Here is a 23031-nt window from a genome sequence, read left to right as displayed (position 1 = left end):
CCTTTGATCCAGCTTATACGCCTTGTTGCAGACGACTTGGGGGTTTCTTCTGCCCAAGTTACAAGGTTACCAAAGAGGACTTGTTGTAATGTGTAGTTCAAACATGGGTAACCTGCCTTGATGGTTTATTATAGATCACTTGGGGGCTTCCTGTTCAATGCACATAGCTATATTTACCCTTTTGATCGGCTTGGATGCCAGGTGTATTCACCAAAACTCTGGGTTATCCTGCCTTGTAAGTCTGCCACTCTGCCCAGGTAATCCTGGAATGACCCGCCGTACTCTTGACAGTCAATCTTCTAAAGACCCTGAACTTGTCAAAGTTAAAACGGTGGTTGGTCATTTGAGGCCCGGCTTACAGGTTTGAATGAAGGATTAACTTAGTGGTTGTGCATCCCATGAATAGCACTTGATATTGAGGCTTGGCAACCTATGAAAGCCTTGTTTTTCTGATTTGTTATTTTCTATGAACATTGTTTTGGTTCATATCCTTGTACCATATTGATATATGGTTTAAAATAATTCAGGCTATGTAGCCTTAATCCTTATGACTCATATTTGAGCATATCTGGGGTTTTGATAACCCGGCCTGGCTTTGGACGATAAGTCGCCAGTATGCTTTGATTGTGTACTTGGAGTTTTGCGCTCTAAGTGTTTGGGTTGTTACCCTTGCTGCATATGGCACTGTAAGCTGGCAGTATGAACAAATCTCATAGGTATGTTATTTACTTGTTATATGAATATGCGAGGTTTTGATAACCCGCCCTGGTTATGGACTATACAGTCACCAGCAAATTTTATATGGGACATCATGACCCTCCCTGGGGTAAACCGCCAGGGCACAAATTTTCTACTGATGTGCGGGGAATATGATAACGTGACATACATGCTTGATACTGTTATAAGCATAAACAGCAGATCCTCCAACATTAGATTGGCGGTTTAAAGTGTTATGTAGATGAACATGCACGATGGCATGGCAGATCATTGTTTTCAGCTAGCCTATTACAAGGCCTTGTGCGGCCCAAAAGAATAAGTGTTTTCTCTGCGTACAAATTATATCTGGCAGTCTGAGAGACGCCTTGTGGTTCAGTGGCCCTGGTCTTGATGAGTTGAAGCTTCCGGGTTATCCAGCGCCGGTTCTTCTTCTTCCTCCACTGGCTGGAAATCAAGTGATGTCCAATTGACGCTAGTTACGGCTTTGAATATAGCCTCATCATCTATGAGCGTAGATGCATCAATATCAGGGGCAAAGGTGTGCTTACGTGTTGGTGGAATAAGATCCATGACTGGATAAACCGGCGCCTTCACTTTTGCATTCTCAATAGTATAAGCCGCCTGATACTTGGCAAGATCAGTTTCCTCCGCCAGCTTGCTTGCCAAAGGACACATCTCCCTTACAATTTTGGTGAAGTCATCTGACCTAAAGGAAGACCCGTCTTCTTTTAAGCTGGGGCAGCCAGTGGCCAATTCCTCCGGGTCAAGTTCTGCCTGCCATGCTTTGGCCCGGCTAAGGGCGGTGATGGCACCAGCTCTGGCGGCTGACCGCTTGATTTCTTCCACCCTTTGGGGTATGACTGACAGCTTGTCAAGTGTTTCTATAAGTGACGGAGACTGTTTAGTATGGAACATGGCGGCTATAGCTCATTGAGCGCCAGTGTATAACTGCTCCACCGGGTATATGCAGCTTTAAGCTTCACGCGCATGTCTGGGCCAAGGTTGGAAATTCTGGAGACTGCATTGACAAAGATATTGATAAACCGGCTACTAATTGTTATACATTGGTGATGAAAGATTGAAGTACAATATTGCTTACCAAAGATGGCGTCTGTCATGCTATTGATTTGATGCTTCAAGCCGGACAACTCATCAATCACCGGTTTAAGAGTAGCCTCAGCATCTTCTGCTCTTTTTAGCAGAGCCGCCTTCTCAGTATCCCATCCGGTTTTCTCAGCGCTGAAATCCTTCTTTAGCTTTTCAGTGCTTTCCAAAGCGGTTTTCAGTTCTGATTTGGCCTTGGAAGTTTCAGATTGCTGGGTTTGGATGTTCTGCCGCAGATCCACCACTTGGGATTCTTTCATGTCTAATTCAGCCTGCAAGATACAGAGATTAAGCAGCAGTATATGGTTATGATAATCGTCTTATTTAAAGTCCCAAACATAATACAAGTATTTTACTTGGCACTTGGGGGCTAATGTACATTGCTCTTTTTTGAAGACAAATCTTTAATGACCCGGCTAAGTTTTCTTCAACTACAGCCCGTTCATGGGGGGTGCATATTTGGATTTGTTCATAAATATGGTGATAAGTCCTAGCTTAGCTATACAGATTAAGCCGGCCCTTGGGGCTACATATGCGAAATTGAGTACTACAATTTGAAGTTCCGGCTTAACTTTCCAGTTTAAGTCGGCCCTTGGGGACTACTCGTTTTGATTCAGCAGCTGCAAAATGCTATGGCGTGGCTACAAGTTCAAAGAGGTTATCTAAGTCTACAGCAAATTCAATTGTTTCATATTCAGTAGACTTGGTGGCTGACAGATATATACTTATATGAGAAGGTTTTATTAGTGCTTACCTCAAAACGCTCCTTCATGAGGTTAACCAGGCCGGCTTCAAAGTCGCGGCTGGTGTGAAGGCGGTTTAGATAATCCGCATGGATCTCATGAGCATTGAACTGGGCATAACTCTCCAAATCCAGTTTCGACTTGCCCTTGTCAGCAGCTGAGAATTCTTCTTTGGCACTGTGTTTGGATAAGATGGTGGGGTTTCCTGGTGTTGTATAAGTTGTCCCAGTAACTATTACGTCTTCAGCTTCTTGAGCCGGCTGAGCAGGGCTGGGCGGTTTAGCATGAGCCGGGTTAACATCCATGTGGTCCATGGTGACATGGTGCTCTTCTGGCAGCGGATCGTCAATGGCTGCTCGGAGGTTTGATGCAAAGATTCAGACATTGTCTGTTTCTCCGGGTCAGCAGCTTTGGGATCTTCAGCCAGTTTATTCACTTTCAGCTTCTTGCTGGGCTTGGCTATAGCACTGAAAATAAGACACATGACGGAATTAGTATATCAATTGAGCAAGTGTCAAAGCAAACAAGTTTAATGTTCTCACCCGGGCACGGTTTTGAAACAAGGAATTTGAGTTCTAGTTGAGTCGCCGGAAGAAGAGTGATAAGTTCCCTGATAGTTTGAATCAGAAGGGTTAAGGGGTTGTCGAATAAGGCCCGCCTTGGGAAAAGCTAAGTCGAAAATCTGTGAAACCCCTGGTCAGCGCTTGCGAGGAGCCGGTGTGTTGGGTAAACCGGAGGAGAGAATTCCACCGCCACTATTCCGGGTTGTGCGGTGAACTTCATGCTGTTGTTTCTTCAAAATAAAGTTGGGGTCCAAATAAGCTAACGGGTGAAAAAACCTTACTTTCCAGCTCGCTTGACGAACTTTCTGTCTTGTCAAAGGTTCTGAGTCGGAGGAAAGGATAGTTACCTCTTCAACATTCGCCTGACTTCCTTCCGCGTCATCCTGAGAGTGTTCAACATCAATAAGGTGTATAAAGAAAGAGCCAAGGGAGTCAAGTTCTACCTCCAACTCGTCATCATTCAAAGAAAATAGCTCTGAGGTGTTCCTTTTCTTCTTGGCAGGCTTTTTGAGAGCCTTATTCTTTGTCCTGGTCTTCTTGACCGGTTTATCCTGAAGCTTCTTGCTTCAAAAGGGGGAATCAGCCTGCAGAAGTTCAAGTAATAATGAGAAGGCAGATTGACAAATAATGGTTTAGTGAAAGTTGTTTGAAAATACTTACAGCTGGCGGTTTGTTGAGGGTGCAGAAAGGATTCAAGCCTGTCTTACTGCAATTTTCCAAGATCTCGTTAAGCAGTGTTTTGGTCATACTATTGATATCATCATCATCCAGTTCTATTTGGTAGTGGCGCTGGGGATCTTCGACATCGCCAGTGTACTCACACATAAAGCCGGGCCGACATCTTAAGGGGAAAATTCTCCATGCAACCCAGCATCGAACTAAGTCGATCCCAGAAAACCATTAGCCATTAAGGCCTTGATCTTTGAAAAAATGGGCATATACTTGGCCGGTTCTTCTATGCTGATCCGCTCTGGGATAGGGTGTCTGTTGCTAAGCCGGGTTTCACAGTAACTCGGCAGGGGATTCTCGCCTTCTGGAGATGTGTCTTGGCAGTAAAACCAAGTCTGGTTCCAGTCCTTAGGATGTCTGGGAAGTGCGGCGGCAGGAAAAGTGGCTTCTTTCCGCCTCTGAATTGAAATCCCACCTAATTCTAGGCTGGGTCCGTCTGTGAACTCGGTCTGCCGGTTCAAGTAATAAAAATTCCCTGAACAGTTCTACAGTGGGCTCCTGTTGAAGGTACACTTCGCAAAACAGTTGAAAATTGCAGATGTTTGAAATAGAATTGGGCCCGATGTCTTGAGGATGGAGTTTGAAGAAATGCAGCACATCACGAAAGAACTTTGAGCCGGGTGTGGTAAACCCTCGGAGCATATGGTCAGTAAAGACAATGACTTCACCTTCTTTGGGGTCAGGAGTGGTCTCCGTTCCTGGGGCCCTCCAATGGATGACGTCCTTTGCAGCTAAGATGCCCACTTGAACATGCTCGTTCAGTGTTTGCTCGATAACCCGGGAGGTGACCCCGTTGCATGAGGTGACAGTTTTGGTCATTTTGTTGATGAAAGTCTAAAAAGGGAAATATTGATGGGTTAAGGTTATGCTATTAAGCCGGCCAGTAATCAAAAAGTAAGTACATTATGCAAGGCCAATTCATATGCAGAAGAATAGGTGCTATTAAGAATAACATGGTTAAACCGGAAGATAATGTCGGGTTATACAGATTGTGAGCATGTACTGGCGGCTTAACAAGGGGACTAATGTTATATGGCGGGTTACGGCTTATCGTATAAGCCGCCCCCACGTTTTCAGTACGACAGATCTATAGGTGAATTTTTGCTAAGTGATGGACAAACAAGTTCTGCGGATTGTTTCTATGGTTTTGGATCTACAGCAGTTCAGAAAATAAAATAAATTCTAAACCTAAGGTGGCGGCAGCAGAAGAACTCGTGTGCTCAGGGATCTTGAACAAAGGGGATATCTTGTGTGATTGGAAATGAATGCTAAAACTGTTACCGCATAACTTCGGTATTGTGTTCAGATCCAACTACGCGATCTAAAGAGGAAAAGGAAGAACGGCGAAGAACTCCGATGAACTGAGCAAACCCTAGTGCAGATCTGAGGTGAAGTAAAGTGAGTACCTGTTGATGCTGATGAGCAGCGGAAGTGCGCCGCGTCTCTCTGGTCCATTCAGGTTGATGTAGCGGCCGGAGTTGGTGACGTTAGAGGAAGACGGCGGCGGAGGAGCTCGGGTCTGCAGAGGCGTTGCGAGGAGGAAGATGAAGACGAGGAGGCAAGGGTGAAAAATGAAAAGAAGGACCCCTGTCCCTATTTATAAGGGAGCGAATAGATGGCATGCGCGGGAATCGAGGAGGCCGAAAAATGATTTTGTGTTTACAGAGACGCCTCGATTTTCGGAGGTTCATTAAGATAAGGATCTGTTAAGATATCCTGGGCTTTGTGCGCAGTTAATGCGCCTGATGTCATGGCGGGTTACTGCCGTTCTGTGAAGTGACGTCATGGCGGGTTATAGCAGAGTTCATGAGGAATTGATGATAGAAGTTTCTGCCAAGTCAAGTAATGAAGATTGATGTGAACAAGTTCAAATCAACCTGGGGCCTAACGTTGGGGATATAACTACTGGGTATGACCCGCCTAGATAGGGCTGAGTCATGCCACTGGCGGTTTAAAGATAAAGAAGCCCGATAAGGTCCAAGAAGATATGAAGATGGCGGTTCAAAAAGCAGGCTTATTGAAGGCCCAAGATCCAGAGGCGACTTGAGGCCCAAAGAGATGAGCCGCCATATGTTTAACTTGTTTTGTAAGACAAGCTTAGTTAGAAGCCGAGCCGGTCACGTTATGTGAGCCGGCCGGGACTCTGTAAGCCGCCGGGCATCAACCTGTATATAAATGGGTGACCCGGCGGCGGGTTAACTCAAGAAACAACTGATCGAGAACTAGGTCAAGTGTATTCGCTCCCTGGTAATCGAAACTCAAGCAATACAACCTAAAGTAGGAGTAGGCTTTTACCTCATTGAGAGGGGCCGAACCTGGATAAACTCTCTGTGTCCTTTGTCCCGTACTCTCGTTTAACCCCTTCAAACTAACCTAGCTGCGATGGTTCCACACCTAAGTGTTTTTGCTAGGGCATCTGCCGTGTTAAGTCCATGACACTCTTCAATATGTCGTCTTCCTCATTCTCACTGCCATCGTAGTCCACCTATTCCTCGTCCTCTTCCTCATGATCACCTTCTACTTCTGTCATATTTGTATCCAGAGCACTTTTCTTATTGCTCTCAGCAGACTGGTTCAAACTATTCCTTGCTCATGGTTTCCTTGGAAGCCTTTTTCTTTAGCAAAAATGTATCCCGAAGCTCCAACTCTGTTAGCTGTCAAACCAGGTTGAGTGAAGGAATCTCATCACACTCATAGAAGCAATGGATTGAGGAACATAACTCTCCAGCCCTATCTTTTCATTCTGCATGCTTGCTGGACAATGACACCAATTAATTTGCTGCAAACTGTTCTTTCTGGGAAAAGCGGTCATTTTGAAGTAATATGTGTAACATTAGCATAACCATGCCCTTGTAGTGTTTGCGCTCCCATGTTGCTGTAAAATCCCCTGGACGGATCTTATAGGAAGCTGTTCATAATCATAAGTTTGTTCTATTAAAAGTACAGTTAGTATCTCTAAATTTTACAGGTTCCGTAGTATGAAAATTGCTATGTATAGCTAATCAACCATATTTAGATTGTGAATGCACTTTCATTTGCCTGATTAGCTCAATCACTGTTAATGCAAATAAAAGGCATGCAAATGCAGAGCATATCCTACTCTTACTGATCATGCACGTTCACATCTTTTTCCATGCATGATTCCATGAAAATGATATCATGATATTGTTTGATGTTAGCTCGTAATTACATCTTTGTTCAATGGAGCATTTATGTATTGATATTTGATATGCTTATCATACAGAAAATTGTTCACTTTCCATAGCAGAGGTGCATGAATGCTTGTTTCACCAAGATATCTAGTCGTCTAGAATGCTTATGATTTCTACTAGTTAAGTTGCTTTGGTTTGCAGTTAAATTTTAGTGAGGTGTGTAATGACTAGATTACCTCATGTGAACTTGTTATTGCAGTACAATGGAGTTAGAGCAATGTGGTTGGCAGAAAACTGCTGCTTATTCACTGTTTGAGTTTGCATCAGCTAACTATGTGACTTGTTAACTTATAACTGTGTCTAATTTGTGATGAATGCACTGTTATTTGAACTATGTTTTATTTTAAATCCCAAAAAACTCTATGGGCAGAACCAGTGACTGGCAGAAACATCTGCCTGTCTGTGATCGCTTGCCTGTCGGTGTAGACTGCCCCTTAACAGACTGGAGGTTAGCGACAGGGGCTAGACCTGTTAAACTTGTTAACTTGTACTCCCTCCGTTCCAAAATAGATGACTCAACTTTATACTAACTTTGTACTAAAGTTAGTACAAAGTTGAGTCATCTATTTTGGAACGGAGGGAGTAACTCAACATAGCACACAAGTTTTCGAACTGCAGGAACACGAGTAAACTGGGTACTCCTATATATGGACTGAGAGGATAAACTCCATTACTTCCCTATTGCCAAAGTACGCATCAGGCTCACGAGTAAAAACAATGCTAGAATCAACGTGTGACAATTTAATACTCCCTCCGTCCCAAAATAAGTCTCAACTTTGTACTAGCTCTAGTACAAATTTGTACTAAGCTCAAGACACTTATTTTGGGACGGAGGGAGTACCATCTAATTATCATGGACTCGGAAAAAGGTCTTCTAAAAGTGTACATGTCTGACACCCATCCCAAATAACAGCCACACTCAAATCCTTCTTATTTTCAAAAATCAAAGTTGTCCTTAGAAAAACAAACCTCCAATCATATGGAGTTCCATCCCTTTGCAGCAGGAAGAGGTGGGATGCTCTGCTCATTTCTGAAGAAGTCATCAGGATCCACCATGGCCTTGACTGCTGCCAACCTCTCAAAATTGCCCTTGAAGTACTTCTCCCCCCAAACTTTAGCCTTTGCATAGCTGGTCACATTGTCGCCCAATTCATTCCTGCCAAGATCCAGGTCTCTGTAGTTCACATACCCAGTTCTTGGGTTCTTGGATACATATGGCTCCATCTGCTTGTACAGACCCCTGACCCAGGCCATATGCTTGTCAAACGCATCTGTTCCATTCTCAGACCAGGAGGAGTAGTATTGGAGGTTGTACAGATTCCCCTTCCGGTGCGGGAAAGGCGTCGCAGACGGCGCGACCCTTCCCATTCTGCCGCCGTAGGGATCTAGGATGAGGATCCCGGCTTCCTGCTTCGCCAGCCATGTCCATGTGCTCTCCCAGACGTGCCATGGGATTGGCACTTGCACGTAGTCAGACTTAGGGGCTGTTTGGATTGTTGCCCACAGCCGCCCGTCCAAAATATTGGCCGTTGACCAGGCTGGTTCCATCGTTTGGATGAGCGCCGATTTTTTGGCTCGCCCCAGCCCACCGTAGCGCTCCTAGTGTATATCTGCGCCAATATTTTGGTGAGGCTCTGGCGGCCAAATCGACCGCCAATTATTTGGCGTGCCCTCCGTTGGCGGGGCTGGCTGGGGTAGAAACCAAACGGCCCCTTAGCTTTCACATAGCTGTCTGGCTTGGTACCCCTGTCCAAGAGCAGCTCTAATGGCTTGGAGCTGGAGTGGAACGCGAAGTACACGGTGGACTGGATCCAGGTGATCTCCTCGCAGTCAGCTCGCACCATTCCAAGATCAGAGAAGTGAGCTCGCATGAGACTGACGAGGCGGTCGCATCGGCCAAGAAACAGGGACTGAAACTGAGCGTCCTGGTTACGCACGTAGACCCGTAGATAGAGGTCCGGGGGCAGGGCGGGCGCGATTTCTTGCCATTTGGCTATGAGATGGGTGGCGGATTGCTTTCTTGACCGACGGATGGTGAACACCGTGACCAACGCCGGCACGCGCACGAGCCGGAGCTTCCAGGACAGCACGACGCCGAAGCTCTCGCCGCCGCCACCCCTGATGGCCCAGAAGAGATCTTCCCCCATGGTGGTCCTGTTCAGGAGTCTCCCGCTGGCGTCCACGAGGACGGCGTCGAGGACGTGGTCGGCGGCGAGGCCGTACCTGCGCATCAGCGTTCCGAAGCCGCCGCCGCTCAGGTGGCCACCTACGCCGACGGTGGGGCAGACCCCGGCGGGGAAGGCGAGCGCGCGGCTCGCGGCGGCCACGGCATAGTAGAGCTCGCCGAGCGTGGCGCCCGACCCGACCCAGGCCTCGGCGCGCGCGGGGTCGACGCGGACGGCGCGGAGCGCGGCGAGGTCGAGCAGGGCGAACGGCTCGCGGGGGTCCAGGGAGAGGTAGGAGAGGCCCTCGTAGTCGTGGCCGCCGCTGCGCACGCGGACGCTGACGCCGTGCAGACGGCCGCAGCGCACGGCGGCCTGTGCGTGGGAGGCCTCCCCGGCGGCGACGATCGCGAGAGGCCGTGGGGTGCCGGGCGTGACGAAGCGGAGGTTCCGGACGGAGGAGAGCAGGAGCGGGGAGTAGGACGGGGAGGGCGGGGTGTGGAGGAGGTCGGGCGGGATGGCGGCGGCGAGGCAGTGGAGGAATGCATCAGCGGTGGATGCGGCGGAGGAAATGGATGTGTTGCAGGGGAGGATGCAAAGGGCCAGGAGGAGCCGCAAGATTGCCTCTGTTCTTGACATGTTTGATGCTGCTAGTATGTGGGTGTGGGAGCAACTCTCCCCCGCTTGGACGCCTGCATTTCTTGTTAGAGCCTCCACAAAGCACCTATCGGACGTTTTTAGGGAAAGACTGTGTGAGATCTCGTATTAGATGAGATTAATTTTTTTGAAACAAAACACATGCTCAAACATTCTTAGATTTTTTGTAGACGCACATCAATATTTGATGTACAACCTCAAAAAGTTTCAGCTCCTACTTCAACTTACATTAATTGAAAAAAAAAACAATCACCATTCACATTCGAATTTGTCTTTTTTGAATCTTCACATGGATGTTGTCAAATAATTTGTTTTTTTAATGTCTAGATATGATTATTTTTTTAAGGTTGATCTCACGGTCTCACCTAAATGTGAGATCTCATATAAGTCTCCCCCATTTTTAGCGACTCATTTCATGTTCTGCTCACATGTTTAATCTCTTTTAAAAAAAATGAAACTTCCTATTTATTCGTTTTCAATTATGGCTATACAACAAACACCCGAATAAAAATAATTGCACCCAGATCTGTAGACCATATAGCGACGACTATAAGCACTGAAGTAATCTTAAGGCGCGCCGCCGTCATCACCCTTCCCTCATCAGAGCTGGGCAAAACTTATTGTAGTAGACAGTCGGGAAATCGTCATGCTAAGATTTGATAGGACCAGCGCACTAGAACAGGAACAGCCGCCATGAAGAACAGGGCCGGCCCTGAGGGGGGCAGGGGGGCGGCCGCCCCGGGCCCCCCAACTCCAGGGCCCCCCACCAAGGTACGTACATGGTAGCCTACCGACGTAAAGATCAGCAGATACATAGCAGTTTCGCAGCTACGCGCTGGCCCTGGGCTAGGCAAGCAGTCACACATGCAGCTCCCGGTAGCCCACACGGACGCGCATATCCCACTCGTTCAGTCAGGGCCCATGTATAGGTCGAACTCCTTGTAGTCGTCGTAGGGTTGTACGAGTTATCGCGTGATGCCTGTTAAAGTTTACTATAATTCCCTTCCTTAAAAGAAGTATCCTAATTCACATCTATTTTTAAAAGAGTTTCCCTAATTTCATTCCCAGATCAGATCGAGGCTTAAAGTCTTCGAGTATCCCAGCCGCGATCGCGATCTTTAAACGGAGTCGCCGTTTCATGGCTAAACTCCGCTCTTCCATCTCTAGTGCTCTACTCCATCAACGCCATCACGGGAATCACCCAGCACACACGTGATCATCACATAGCCAAGCGCTTGCCCCAGACGCATATACACGCCGCGTCAATGCCGAGCACCCGATTAGACAATTATTGACACCGATTCAACCGATCCAAGGTAATATCATATTCATGATTTTGTATGGCGGGCGAAACGGCCAAGATCACGGGAGATCGTGCTGATTTAGGGTAAAATTTTATTGTAAATTTGGTCGTGCTGATTTAGGCTAAAATTTTGTTGTAAATTTGGTTGCTGCGTTTTCCTTTATCCGACGATTTTAATCATTGGTCAAACTATCATTCATTATTCCTTATACGTTAATTGATAATTAAGTAATTATCTTTATCAAGATGATGCATTGTTTGTTTGTCATACTCCTTCCGTTTCTAAATATAAGTCTTTTTTTGCGATCTCAATACGGACTACATACATATGTATATAAACATATTTTACAGTGTAGATTCACTCATTTTGCTCCGGATGTAGTCTCTATTTGAATCTCTAAAAAATACTTATATTTACGAAAAGAGGGAGTACTTTTGATGCAAAATTTCTTTATTTCAACATTGTGTGTATAAACAATTTCATATGAATACTGATTTCGGAATTATTATTAAATTTTTGGTAGGCAAATTTACTGTAATGTTTGTTGGTAATATATATACGCTTATATCTACTATAGTTGCTATGACGATTATATCAATAGGCCTATAGCCTCCGTCGAAACTATATATATATATATATATACGCCCGGGGCCCCCAAAATCTCAGGACCGGCCCTGATGAAGAAACACGTAGATCAAAAGGATCCAACCCAAAGACACACGAACATAGACAAGATTTGAATAGATCCAGCAATGACAACCACCGACTGAATCCCTCGAGATCCGCCAAAGACACATCTCCACAAGCCCTCCGACGATGCTACATGCACCACCGGAACGGAAGCAAGGCGGGGAGAATCTTATTCCATCTTCAGGGAGCTGCCCTCGTCTTGCCTTCTTGAACAGGACGCAAACCCTAACAAAACGCAAAGAAACATCTAGAAACCAAGCCCTCCTGCCGGCAAGGGTGGGATCCAACACGCCTCTATGGCCATAGAGCCACCGGAGACGAGGCGGATCGATGGCGGCGCCGGCGGGAGGTAAACCCTCAGATGCTTAATCTCCTTCCCATTATTTCTTCTAATCTACACAACGGTGCGTCGATTCTAGATAAGCTCTGTAAAAAAAATGTGTGTTGATGTTGTGCTTCCATTCAGGCGGTCGGTTCCTGATTTTGTGGACTGTAAATCTTCAATTTTGTGTTCATGGTTGTAGCTTTTTAGACGAATTTCGAAAAGTTCTTCACACACATTTGGCAGTTTGAAATTTTCTTTCACCACTAGCTTTATCTTGCTATTTCACACGACTTTTGTGTTGTATATTTTCTATTCGACCCTCGTAGATGAGTAGATTAACATCTCCCTACCGCACTGCACAAACGTGTTCATGTGTGCATGTTATGTTGGATGAATTTTGTAAATTCTTTGCACACGTTCAACTATTTAAAAATTCTTTGAGCACTGGCTTCATTTCGCTGTTTCACATTATTTTCGCGACGTACATTCTCTGTTTCATCGGTCGTAGATGATTAAATCTACTTCTCTCTACTGGATTGCACAAACATGTTCATGCGTGCATGTTATTTTGGACGAATTCCATCAAATTCGTCGCACACAGCCGGTCGTTTGAAATTTCCTTTGACTACTAACTTCATCTCTTTGTCCACACAACTCATATGTTGTAAGTTTTTTATTTTGAATCTCATAGACAAAGTTCTTCAAGTGTAGTGGTCTGAAATAAATTTATCATGTGAACACGAGGTGAGATTAACCATCTGTGCGCATGCAAACCAAACGACAGCATGTTGCATCTAGGGAGAAAATGCTTTTAGCCAAATATCCATGCGTGTGTTTCTTCTGAGGCAGACTAGAGGAGATGCATGCAATCAAACTCGATGCAGAACATAGCCCATGGGCTATTTTTTCCTCAGCCAAGCTCCACCAGGATAGGCTAATCGAAATTTCAAAAATGATGCGAGTAACCAAACATGCCCTGATGAACTCGCCAAACCCCAACTCGAAGGGAGATGGAAAAAGGAAAGGGAGGTCTAAATAATTGTTTCAGGTGTCAGGGACAGACGACTGAGAACAGTTAGTCAAGACGCACCCTCCTCCCCCGCGTCGCCCTCCTCTGGCGACACGGGGGGAAACCCTAGCCGCGCCGCCGGGGGGATCCCGCCCTCCTCCCCCGCTGCGCCGCCACTGGAGGGGGCGCCGGCGAAGCCGGGCGTGCCCTGGGAAGGTGGCGGCGGGGCGATCTCGGCCTGGTGGACTTGGGCAGGATCGCGGCGGTCCAGCCAGGCGGCCCGTGCTGCTCGCGGGGCAGCTCCTCTCGGCGCAGGGCAGGTTGGGGCGGGGCCTAGCGACGGCGGGGCGTGCGACGTGCCTGAGAGTTCGGTCGTGAGGACGGCGAGCCGCAGGCGTGCCAGATCTGGAGGTATTGCCCCCTTCCCTTCCATGCATCCCTTCCCAGTCCCCGGTTCGGTTTGGATCTTCCGGATCCACCTCCGGTGTGTTCTGGTGGAGCAGATCGGTGTCCGGGGGAAACCTTGGCCGCCTTGGCTGGCCGGCAGTGGCGACGCCGATTTTTGGCGCCGTTTTCCTCCTTGGGGGCACTGCTGAGGGCACCATCTCTCCTCTCCGAACCATGTCCGGGTGAAAGCCCAAGATCCGTTGCGGATCGGGCGTCGGCGGCGCCCTGTGCACCGTTACCTTCCTGGAGGCGACGCCAAGGACATTGGGATCGGATGGAAGGGTCTGTAGGTGAGGGGTGGGGTGTGCTGCCTCCCTTTCGGTGGAGCGGTGTTTCTTTATGCATATTCTTGGCGGCGGCTCTTGGCGGCATGGAGCAGCGGAGGCTTGGCGTCAGATGTGTGGTGACGGACACGCGTAGGAGGTCGACGCTGTCTGGCGTCGTGGTGGCGTCGGCGGCAGCGAGACCGGGCAAGGCCGTTGCAACAGTACAGCTCTGAAGATGGATTAGTGGTAGGTGGTTGTGGCGGCCTCATACTCGGCAGGCGACCTGGTTGAGGAGCACGCCGGACTGGTGGGTGCCCATACCCGGCAGGCGTCCAGGTTGGGACCTCAGGTCTTAGATGTTAGGTTTGGTTGCGACGTCTGTTTGGTATTAGGCCCAGACCATCAGCGCCCCTTCATCAGTTAGATAGGAGTAGTGACAGAGGTTGCGAAGATGGTGGCTTTGGTCTTACTGTTGTACGACTTTGTAAGGTTTTGTGCTAATAATTAATAAAATTGGCCGTATGCATCGATCAGATGCAGAGGCCGGGGGTATTCCTCCTTTCGAAAAAAAAGATGTCAGGGACAACTTGAGAAGCTCATATGTTGATTGATGCAAGTAGATGTGGAATATATTTTATTGACTGGGCGGCCAATTCGGACGCTAGACCTCTTCGGGATGAGTTTATCCTAGCAGGTAATATTGGTTGTAACAAATTGATTGTTAAAGTGGACTATTGAAGTGATTGAGATGGTGTAGAATGGTGTCTATTCGATCGGACCTGCGGTGGCCATCCTTGATGATTGTAACTTTTTCTTAGTCGCAATTTTGATTATATTAGTTTTTCTTGCCCTAGGAAGCCAGCATGACAACACATGTTTTAGCTAGTCATGGTGTGGGTTCCTTGAGCATTGTACGGGACATGGAACCCTCGACTTTTTGGTGCATGTAATAATTTACAATGTAACTATTTTGCCAAGATAATAAAATCCATCAAGAAGCCTGGTTGGACCATCAAAACGGCCTTCTAAAAAACTATTAATTTCCCCGATTCCCAATCTTCTTCATTCTCCCTTTTCGATTAGACACCTCCTTTGAACCAACGCCGTGATACCCTTCTTTTTGCAACTACTTGAGTGAAAACCTTCCTATTTCAAATACTAGCTGCCCCTTGTATTCTGGTTAATTCTTTGGAAAATGTTTTGTTATGTGCACACCAAAATTCTGTCTCATAGGAGCTCTGAAGAACATGCTTAATTTGTCTCTGAACTATGTGTTTGTTCAGAGCAAATGCCTCTAAGTTCATGGTGATGGATCAACCTCTACGGAATCAGCAATGATGTGATGTTTTGTATTCTTGAAGTATCTTATGAGCATCTAAATGAGTGTAATCCTCATGTATGTTGGCACACAACATAAGGGTCGAGGTTTTTGTTGACCACAGGTAAAAAGCGGTTCGAGTCCGCTTATCTCCAGCCCGTGAACTTAGCGGATACTATGATAGCGATAGCACCGAATTTTGCACCCCCCCCCCCCGCTGGCATCGCCCACTTTGACGACTCGAGGGCGAAACCCTAATACCACCGCCACCTCCCCCACCTCACCTTCTCCCCCTTGCTGCCGCCTGAAGCGCCCACCAGCAAAGCCTGGATGTATCCGGGAAGGCGGTGGCGGGGCCCTTCTCTGGTTGCTCAGAACGGGTGCAACGGTTGCTGTCCTGGGCTATGCTCCTCGGTCGGCATCCCAGCTTGATCTCGTCCAGGGGATAGCGACTGCGGTCCTCGGCCAGCTTCCCGACTAGATCACATCCAAGGGGCAGTAGTTGTTGTCCTGGGCGATGCACAAGTGCGAGCCGACAAAGGGCTTCGATCTCTTGTGTTTGTGCGTGTGGTAATGGCACGGGGAGCGATCTTCCACGAAGTTATGTCCCATGTGGCTGGCCTCAGTTTGATCTAGGCCGGCGGGCTGGATGCAATGGCGAGGGTTCCCCGTTGAAGACCAACTTGGGTGGCAAAGGACTGTGGAAGCTAGTGGTGTTCCCCCTTTCCGTGAGCTTTGGCCGAGCGGTGATCCGGGCCTCCTCGGTCCTATGTTTGGCTTGGTTCTGCCCAGTCCTATGCTCGACGATGCCGGGCGGCTGGTTGTGCCTTCTCTAGGAGCTTAGGCTGCCTAGGATGCAGTTGAGGTGGGTTGCACAAATCCCGGTAAATACTAGTATTGACATTGTTAGTGTCGGCGACAATGGCATCTGCGGATGTCACCCCCTCCTTGGAGGTGCAATTGTGAATCCATCGCACTCACTGACCTCTTTTCTTGCAACTTTGGGTGAAAACCTTAGATCGAGCTTTTCCTAGATTAGATGGTGGTGTTGTCTTGGACATCACTACCTCCTTGGATGCGTCATTGGGGAGTAGTGGATGAGTGTTAGCGAGGAGTGTCCTGTTGCTTGGGAAGCTTAGATAATGGTGCTGCCGGCGGGGGAGCTGATTGGGGCATGTGATCAGTTGGAGGTGGAGCAGCGTCGTATTGTTGGGAAAGGTAGTATAGAACAAAAAAATTGTCCTACCATCACGATTCTAGGAACACGAGAAGATGCATTAGAGGTTTAGATCGGATTGTTACCAACTTCGAGTTGTAGCGGAAGAGGAGTTGGTGTAGATCGAACTTGAAGTACCTCAAACCGTCCACGGTGATCCCTTGATGGCCCAATAGTATAGGGGATCAATCGTAGTCCTTTCGATAAGTAAGAGTGTCATACCCAACGATGAATGGAAGGAAATGACAAGCGGTTTTTAGTATGAAAGTGCGTTATATCGACTAGAGGGGGGTGAATAGGCGATTTTTATCAATTCTTCACTGAGGAATTTGCTAGTGAGGAAATTCCTTAGCGAAGAACTACTTGCAGCAGAATAAGTACTCAAAAGTATGCATAGCAGAACACAAGCATGGTCATCATGATGAAATGAAGACAAGAACAGAGTACAGAAAGCGTAAACACAGGATGAAGACAAACAGACTGAAGAAATTGAACTGAGGAAATTGAGAAAGTCTTCAGTCAAAGTCTTCAAACACAAATATGAACAAGTGCACAACACAGTAATGAGGAAATGAAAGAGTTGAGGAAATAGAACCAGTTGGCTTGGTAATGATTTGGTAGACCAGTTCCAACTGTTGTCTCAGTTGTATGTCTGGTTGAAGCGGCTAGGTATTTAAACCTGAGGACACACAGTCCCGGACACACAGTCCTCACCGTATTCTCCTTGAGCTAAGGTCACACAGACCTCGCCCAATCACTCGTGGTAAGTCTTCAGGTGACTTCCAAACCTTCACAAACTTGGTCACTCGGCGATCCACAATTTTCTCTTGGATGCTCTAGACCATGACGCCTAATCGTCTGGAAGAAGCACAGTCTTCAAAGGTAACAAGCGTCGGATCCACGCAGGATCAATCTCTTCAGTGATGCTCAATCACTTGGGGTTTGTAGGTGTTTGGGTTTGGGTTTTCCTCACTTGATGATTTTCGCTCAAAGTCCTCGGAGGATGGGATGCTCTCAATTGACAAGTGTCAGTTTCTCTCGGAGCAGCCAACCAGCTAGTGGTTGTAGGGGGGCGGCTATTTATAGCCTAGGGAGCAGCCCGTCATGATAAGACATAAATGCCCTTCAATGATATGACCGTTAGGTGGGTAGATATTTTGGGACAGCTGGCGCATAGCACAACAACGGTCGGAAATTTGAGTATCAAATTCCTCAGGGCTATCATGTTCCTCACTGTGTAGGCAATCCGCACTGGCAAATTCCTAACTCCTCAGTCAGAACAAATTCTTCAGAGACCAGAAGAACTTTGTCTCTGTCACTAAAGAATATGACTGAACTGTATGCGATTTCCAATGGCTTCACTCGAAGGGATTGGTAGGTGTAGGATTTTGAGTTGAGCATCACATGGAAATTTTTCCTTAGTATTTCCTCGACCCCCTTTAACAGTACGGTGTTTCCTATGACTCAAGAAAGAGAAAATGAAACTACGAAAACAAAAGTCTTCGCGCTTCATGTTACTCAAATGAATACCAAGTCTTCAAGGTCACACCAATTTCTTCACTTTCAAAGTCTTCAGAAAGTCTTCAGAAATCCAAAGTCTTCAGTCGAAGAACTTCATTTCTAGGGGTCGACTTTCTCTGTAAAAATCAAACTCCTCATAGACTTATAGACCTGTGTACACTCATAAACACATTAGTCCCTTAACCTATAAGTCTTCAATACACCAAAATCACTAAGGGGCACTAGATGCACTTACATAGTAAGGTATTCTCTGCAAATACTGAAAGTGGCGGTAACAAATAGCTTTGTAGCAAGGTAAATCGTAACAAGTAGCAAGGTGCAACAAGGTGGCCCAATCCTTTTTATAGCAAATGAAAAGCCGGAAAGTTCTCTTATAGTAAGCAAAGCATTCTTGAGGACAAACATGAATTCTCGTCTAGTCACGTTCATCATGTTTAGTTGATTCACGTTCGATACTTTGATAATTTGATATGTGGTGGACCGATGCTAGGGTGCTGTTCTTACTTGAACAAGAAACCCTCTTATGATTACCCCCTCTCGCAAGCATTCGCAACTACGAAAGAAGAATTAAGATAAATCTAACCATAGCATGAAACATATGGATCCAAATTAGCCCCTTATGGAATAACGCATAAAATAGGGTTTAAGCTTCTGTCACTCTTGTAACCCATCATCTAATTATTACTCCCAAATTCCTTCCCTTAGGCCCAAGTACGGTGAAGTGTCATGTAGTCGACGTTCACATGACACCACTAAAGGAAGAACAACATACACATCATCAAAATGTTGAACGAATACCAACTTCACATGATTACTTATCACAAGACTTCTTCGATGTCCTCAAGAACCAAAGTAACTACTCACAACTCATATTCATGTTCAAGATTAGAGGTGTATTGAATATGCGTAAGGATCTGAACATATAATCTTCCACCAAATAAACCAACTTGCATCAACTACAAGATGTAATCAACACTACTAGCAACCCACAAGTACAAATTTGAGGTTTTGGGACAAAGATTGAATACAAGAGATGAACTAGGGTCTGAGATGAGATGGTTCTGGTGAAGATATTGATGAAGATTGGTCTTCCCACGACGAGAGGATCGTTAGTGATGTCGATGGCTTCGATTTCCCCCCTCTCGGAGGGAAGTATCACTCGCAGAATCACTTTGCCGGAGAGCAAAAGTGCCCCTACCCAGGTTCCACCTCGAGACGGCAGTGCTTCGTCCCAAAGGTCTTCTTTTGATTATTTTTCTGGGGGAAATGGCATCATATAGGAGAAGGAGGCCCCCGGAGGCCTGCACGTGGGCCCACAACCTTGGTTGGCGTGCCCCAAGGGGGCGCCACCTGAGCTTGTCGCTCACTGGTGGGTCCCCTCCCGATTATTCTTCTCCAAGTATTTTTTTCTTAACTTTAAAATAATTCTCCGTAAATTTTCAGGTCATTTGGAGTTGTGGAGAATATCTATCTCTATTGTAGCTTTTCAGGTCCAGAATTCCAGCCGCGCAATCTCCCTCTTTATATGAAACTTGCAAATTAAGAGAGAAAAGGCATAAGAATTGCATCATAAAGTGGAATAATAACCCAAAACATAATAAATAACAGTAGGAAAACATGATGCAAAATGGACGTATCAATTCCCCCAAACTTAGATCTTGCTTGCGCTCAAGCGAGTACCGAACTCGATAATCATGACCATGCATATATATAGAGAGAGGTGTCGATAAACTTGTCATGATCATTATTATAGCAACAATATATCATCATAAAACTTCTCATGATCAAGTTACAATTCATTCACAATGCTAAAGTATGAACCATAAACTTCACTGAAAACCAACAAACTATGATCATACATATTTAGGAGCAGTTTTTATTGCTTTTTGCACCAATGACAACTTACTTGAAGGATCTTATTCAATCCATAGGAAGATATAGTGGACTCTCATGGCAAGAAACTGGGTTCAAGAGTTTCTGGATCATTCTACACGTGCATATGAGTTTTTCTCTGAATCTCATATTTAAGAATCATAGCAGTTATAGCACAGAATATAAAATATTTAATTATAAACATGGAAATAAACAGTACAAATTTTATTGTGGGGGATAATGGTGAAGGAGTTGACGAAGGTCTTGAGCACATGTGTGATCCTATCCAACTTCAGAGCAAAATCCAGCGATGTTCCAAAATTTTATCCAAATGCATCAATGTATTCGGCATTGAGGAACTCATGAGCGGCTCTAGAATGATCTGGTTGAGCATTTGTGGCCATATAAAAGAGAGAACTCGAGCATATGTGCAAGTTGAATTTATGTTTGAAATATTTCATTTGAAAACTTTATGTTTGGATTGTAATATTTATATTTGAAGTATTGTTGAATTTCAATATTTGCACTATTTGAAGATTGATGCTATATATCTGTACTTATTTTGAGTGATGCGGACATAAAAGAAAACGAAAACAGGGGCGGATAGGGTAGACGTTTGGTACAGCGGGTTGAATGGCCCGCTCTCGTATCTATGTCCGTGGACGTTTATTATGTCCAATTTTGGGTACGCCATTGGAGGTGCCCTAATATGTGATTTCTCAACTTGTTTCTCCTTATTGGCCCTACCCGCAAGAAGACGACACACCTTTCACCCTCGAGGCTTTTGCTTATTCACAACTTTGTCGCATATACATTGTTTATCCACCTGTATGTCCGCATCTTCTCTTTCTCATAGCATAACTGGTTTCTGTATATTTCGTGAGAAAGACTTTGTCGATGTGGGTGGAGACGATTCTGATCATCGGTTACAACACGGGATGATTTTGCATCTTAGCAATCAGGAAACCAACACTCATAGGTTGTTGACCACACTGGGGTACAATCAACATGGCCGCAAATGCCTAATACGCACAAACAGTTGAGAACAAATAATAACTATGACGACAATCTGGATATTCCGAATATAAATCCAGTATCGATGAAAAGTCGGGGTTCCAAAAGCGGTCTTGTGATAGTCGTTGGAAACGAATGCAGCACAAGTGATTTTCTAATTTTGAGGAGTAGATTACACATCCACAACAAGTTTGAATTTCACTATATTTTGGACATCTAGACTTCAGTCCTTCGAGTCAAGTAACTTCTTCAAGACAAGAGAAAAATTAACATTCCCTTTCAATTCTGCGTCGTGCCATTGCCACCTGGTAATCCAAGAGGAGGAATGCTCTGCTCGTTCCTGAAGAAATCACTGGGGTCCACCTTGGCCTTCACCGCCGCAAGCCTCTCGAAGTTATCCTTGAAGTACGCCTCGCCCCAAACTCTCGCCGTCTCGTAGCTGGTCCCACCGCCGTCGCCACCATACTCGTTGACGCCGAGGTCCAGGTCCTTGTAGTTCACGTACGCGCCCCTGGGGCTCTTGGATACGTACGGCTCCATCTCCCGGTGCACCCCCCTGACCCAGCTCATATGCTGCTCCGACGCCTCCGTCGTGTTGTCCCACCAGAAGCCGTAGTACTGCAGGTTGTAGAGCGCGTGCCGGTGCGGGAACGGCGTCGCCGACGACGCGACGCGGCCCATCCTGCCGCCGAAGGGGTCGAGGATGAGCAGCCCGGCGCCGTCCTCCAGGAACCAGCTCCACGTGCTCTCCCACACGTCCCTCGGGATGGGCTCGTGCACGAAGTCCGACTTGCCCTTGAAGTACCTGTCCGGCTTGGTGCCCCTGTCCAGGAGCAGCTCCTTCGGCTTCCCCGTGCCGTAGAACGCGAAGTAGAGCACGGACTCGATCCAGCTCATCTCGATGCAGTCTCGCCGCGTCACGCCCAGCTCCGGGAACATCTTGGTCATCGTCGCGACGACGCCGGCGCACCTGCCGAGGTACAGGGACTCGAACTGCGCGTCCTGGTTCTGCACGACCACCCGGAGGATGATGTCGCGGGGCAGGGCCGGCGCCACGTGCTGCCACTTGGTGAGGAGATCGCTGGCGGATTGGTTTCTTGGCCGGTGGACGGTGAACACGGTGACGGTAGCCGGCACGCGCACCAGCAGGAGCTTCCAGGACACCACGATGCCGAAGCTCCCGCCCCCGCCGCCCCGGATGGCCCAGAAGTGGTCCTCCCCCATGGCAGCCCTGTCCAGGAGCCTCCCCTTGGCGTCCACCATGATGGCGTCGACGACGTGATCCGCGGCGAGGCCGTGCTTCCGTAGCATCAGGCCGAAGCCGCCGCCGCTGAGGTGCCCGCCGACGCCCACCGTCGGGCCGACACCGGCGGGGAACCCGAGGCGCGCGCTCTTGTTGGCGATGCCGTAGTAAAGCTCGCCGAGCGTGGCTCCGGACTCGACCCACGCCGACCTGCTCCGGACGTCGACGCGGATCGCGCGCAGCGCCGCCAGGTCGACGACGGCGAAAGAGCGCGCCGCGTCGAGGGAGCGGTAGGAGAGCCCCTCGTAGTCATGGCCACCGCTGCGCGGGCGCACGCGGACGCCGTGCGCCGCGCCGCAGCGCACGGCAACCCTGACGTGTGTGGCGTGGGTGGCCTTGACGATGACGAGGGGCGTCGGGGTGGCCGGCGTGACGAACCGGAGGTTCTTGATGGAGAACTCGAGGACGGACGAGTAGGATTCCGATGACTGCGTGTAGACGATCCCCGGAGGAAGGTGGAGGGCGAGACAGCCTACGAAGTCGGTGGTGTTAACGCTGGTCGCCGCGGCGGCCGAGGAGATGGCAATGCAAACGGCGGCGAGCAGTGGCGTATCTAGGGGGTGGACAGGGTGGTCCATGGACCACCCTGGAATTTCCCCATAATCTATATAGCATAGAGAAAAATATATTTTTTATAATAAATAAATATATTTATGTGAATATTTTGCATTGGTGGACCACCCTGGCATGTTGGGCTAGCTACGCCACTGGCGGCGAGCAGTGCAACCAGGATGCTCCGAGCTACGGCCATCGTGTGTAGTTTGATTCGAGGACTGAGGAGTCAGCCGGAGACCGTCGCAACTTATAAACTTGTTGGCATTGGAACTTTGGAAGTAAAGCCGAAATCACTTGTCGCAAC

At 47.4% G+C, this 23031-nt stretch overlaps 2 protein-coding genes across 3 annotated transcripts; both read right to left on the bottom strand.

Annotated features, from left to right (window-relative positions):
- Nucleotides 1-7668: 7668 nt before the first annotated feature.
- On the bottom strand, nt 7669-9917 carry LOC123169320 (berberine bridge enzyme-like Cyn d 4). 2 transcript variants are annotated; one of them, XM_044587158.1, is made up of 2 exons: nt 8781-9917; nt 7669-8544 (listed from the first exon to the last, which is right to left on the bottom strand). In XM_044587158.1, the coding sequence occupies exons 1-2, from the start codon at nt 9867-9869 to the stop codon at nt 8044-8046; spliced, it is 1590 nt and encodes a 529-aa protein (XP_044443093.1). In that variant the 5' UTR covers nt 9870-9917; the 3' UTR covers nt 7669-8043. The 2 variants fall into 2 exon arrangements, with proteins under 2 accessions (XP_044443093.1, XP_044443094.1); XM_044587159.1 differs by having other exon boundaries at nt 7669-8549; nt 8786-9917.
- An 11052-nt stretch (nt 9918-20969) lies between these two features.
- Nucleotides 20970-22750, bottom strand: LOC123171182 (berberine bridge enzyme-like Cyn d 4). Its single transcript, XM_044588796.1, has one exon. It carries the CDS (start codon nt 22748-22750, stop codon nt 21149-21151), a length of 1602 nt encoding a protein of 533 aa, XP_044444731.1. The 3' UTR covers nt 20970-21148.
- Between the last annotated feature and the right edge of the window lie 281 nt (nt 22751-23031).

This window comes from Triticum aestivum, chromosome 7D (assembly GCF_018294505.1).
Source record: "Triticum aestivum cultivar Chinese Spring chromosome 7D, IWGSC CS RefSeq v2.1, whole genome shotgun sequence".
NCBI lineage: Eukaryota > Viridiplantae > Streptophyta > Magnoliopsida > Poales > Poaceae > Triticum > Triticum aestivum.
The sequence above is the reverse complement of the archived record's forward strand: the minus strand, read 5'-3'. Positions and strand labels throughout refer to the sequence as shown.

Excerpts from the sequence above, each read along its gene's own strand:
- LOC123169320 (XM_044587158.1), bottom strand. The coding sequence starts at position 9,869 with ATGTCAAGAACAGAGGCAATCTTGCGGCTCCTCCTGGCCCTTTGCATC. Across the intron at positions 8,545-8,780 it reads ACAGCTATGTGAAAGCTAAG|TCTGACTACGTGCAAGTGCC; the intron begins GGGCCGTTTGGT and ends ACAGCCCCTAAG.
- LOC123171182 (XM_044588796.1), bottom strand. The coding sequence starts at position 22,750 with ATGGACCACCCTGTCCACCCCCTAGATACGCCACTGCTCGCCGCCGTT.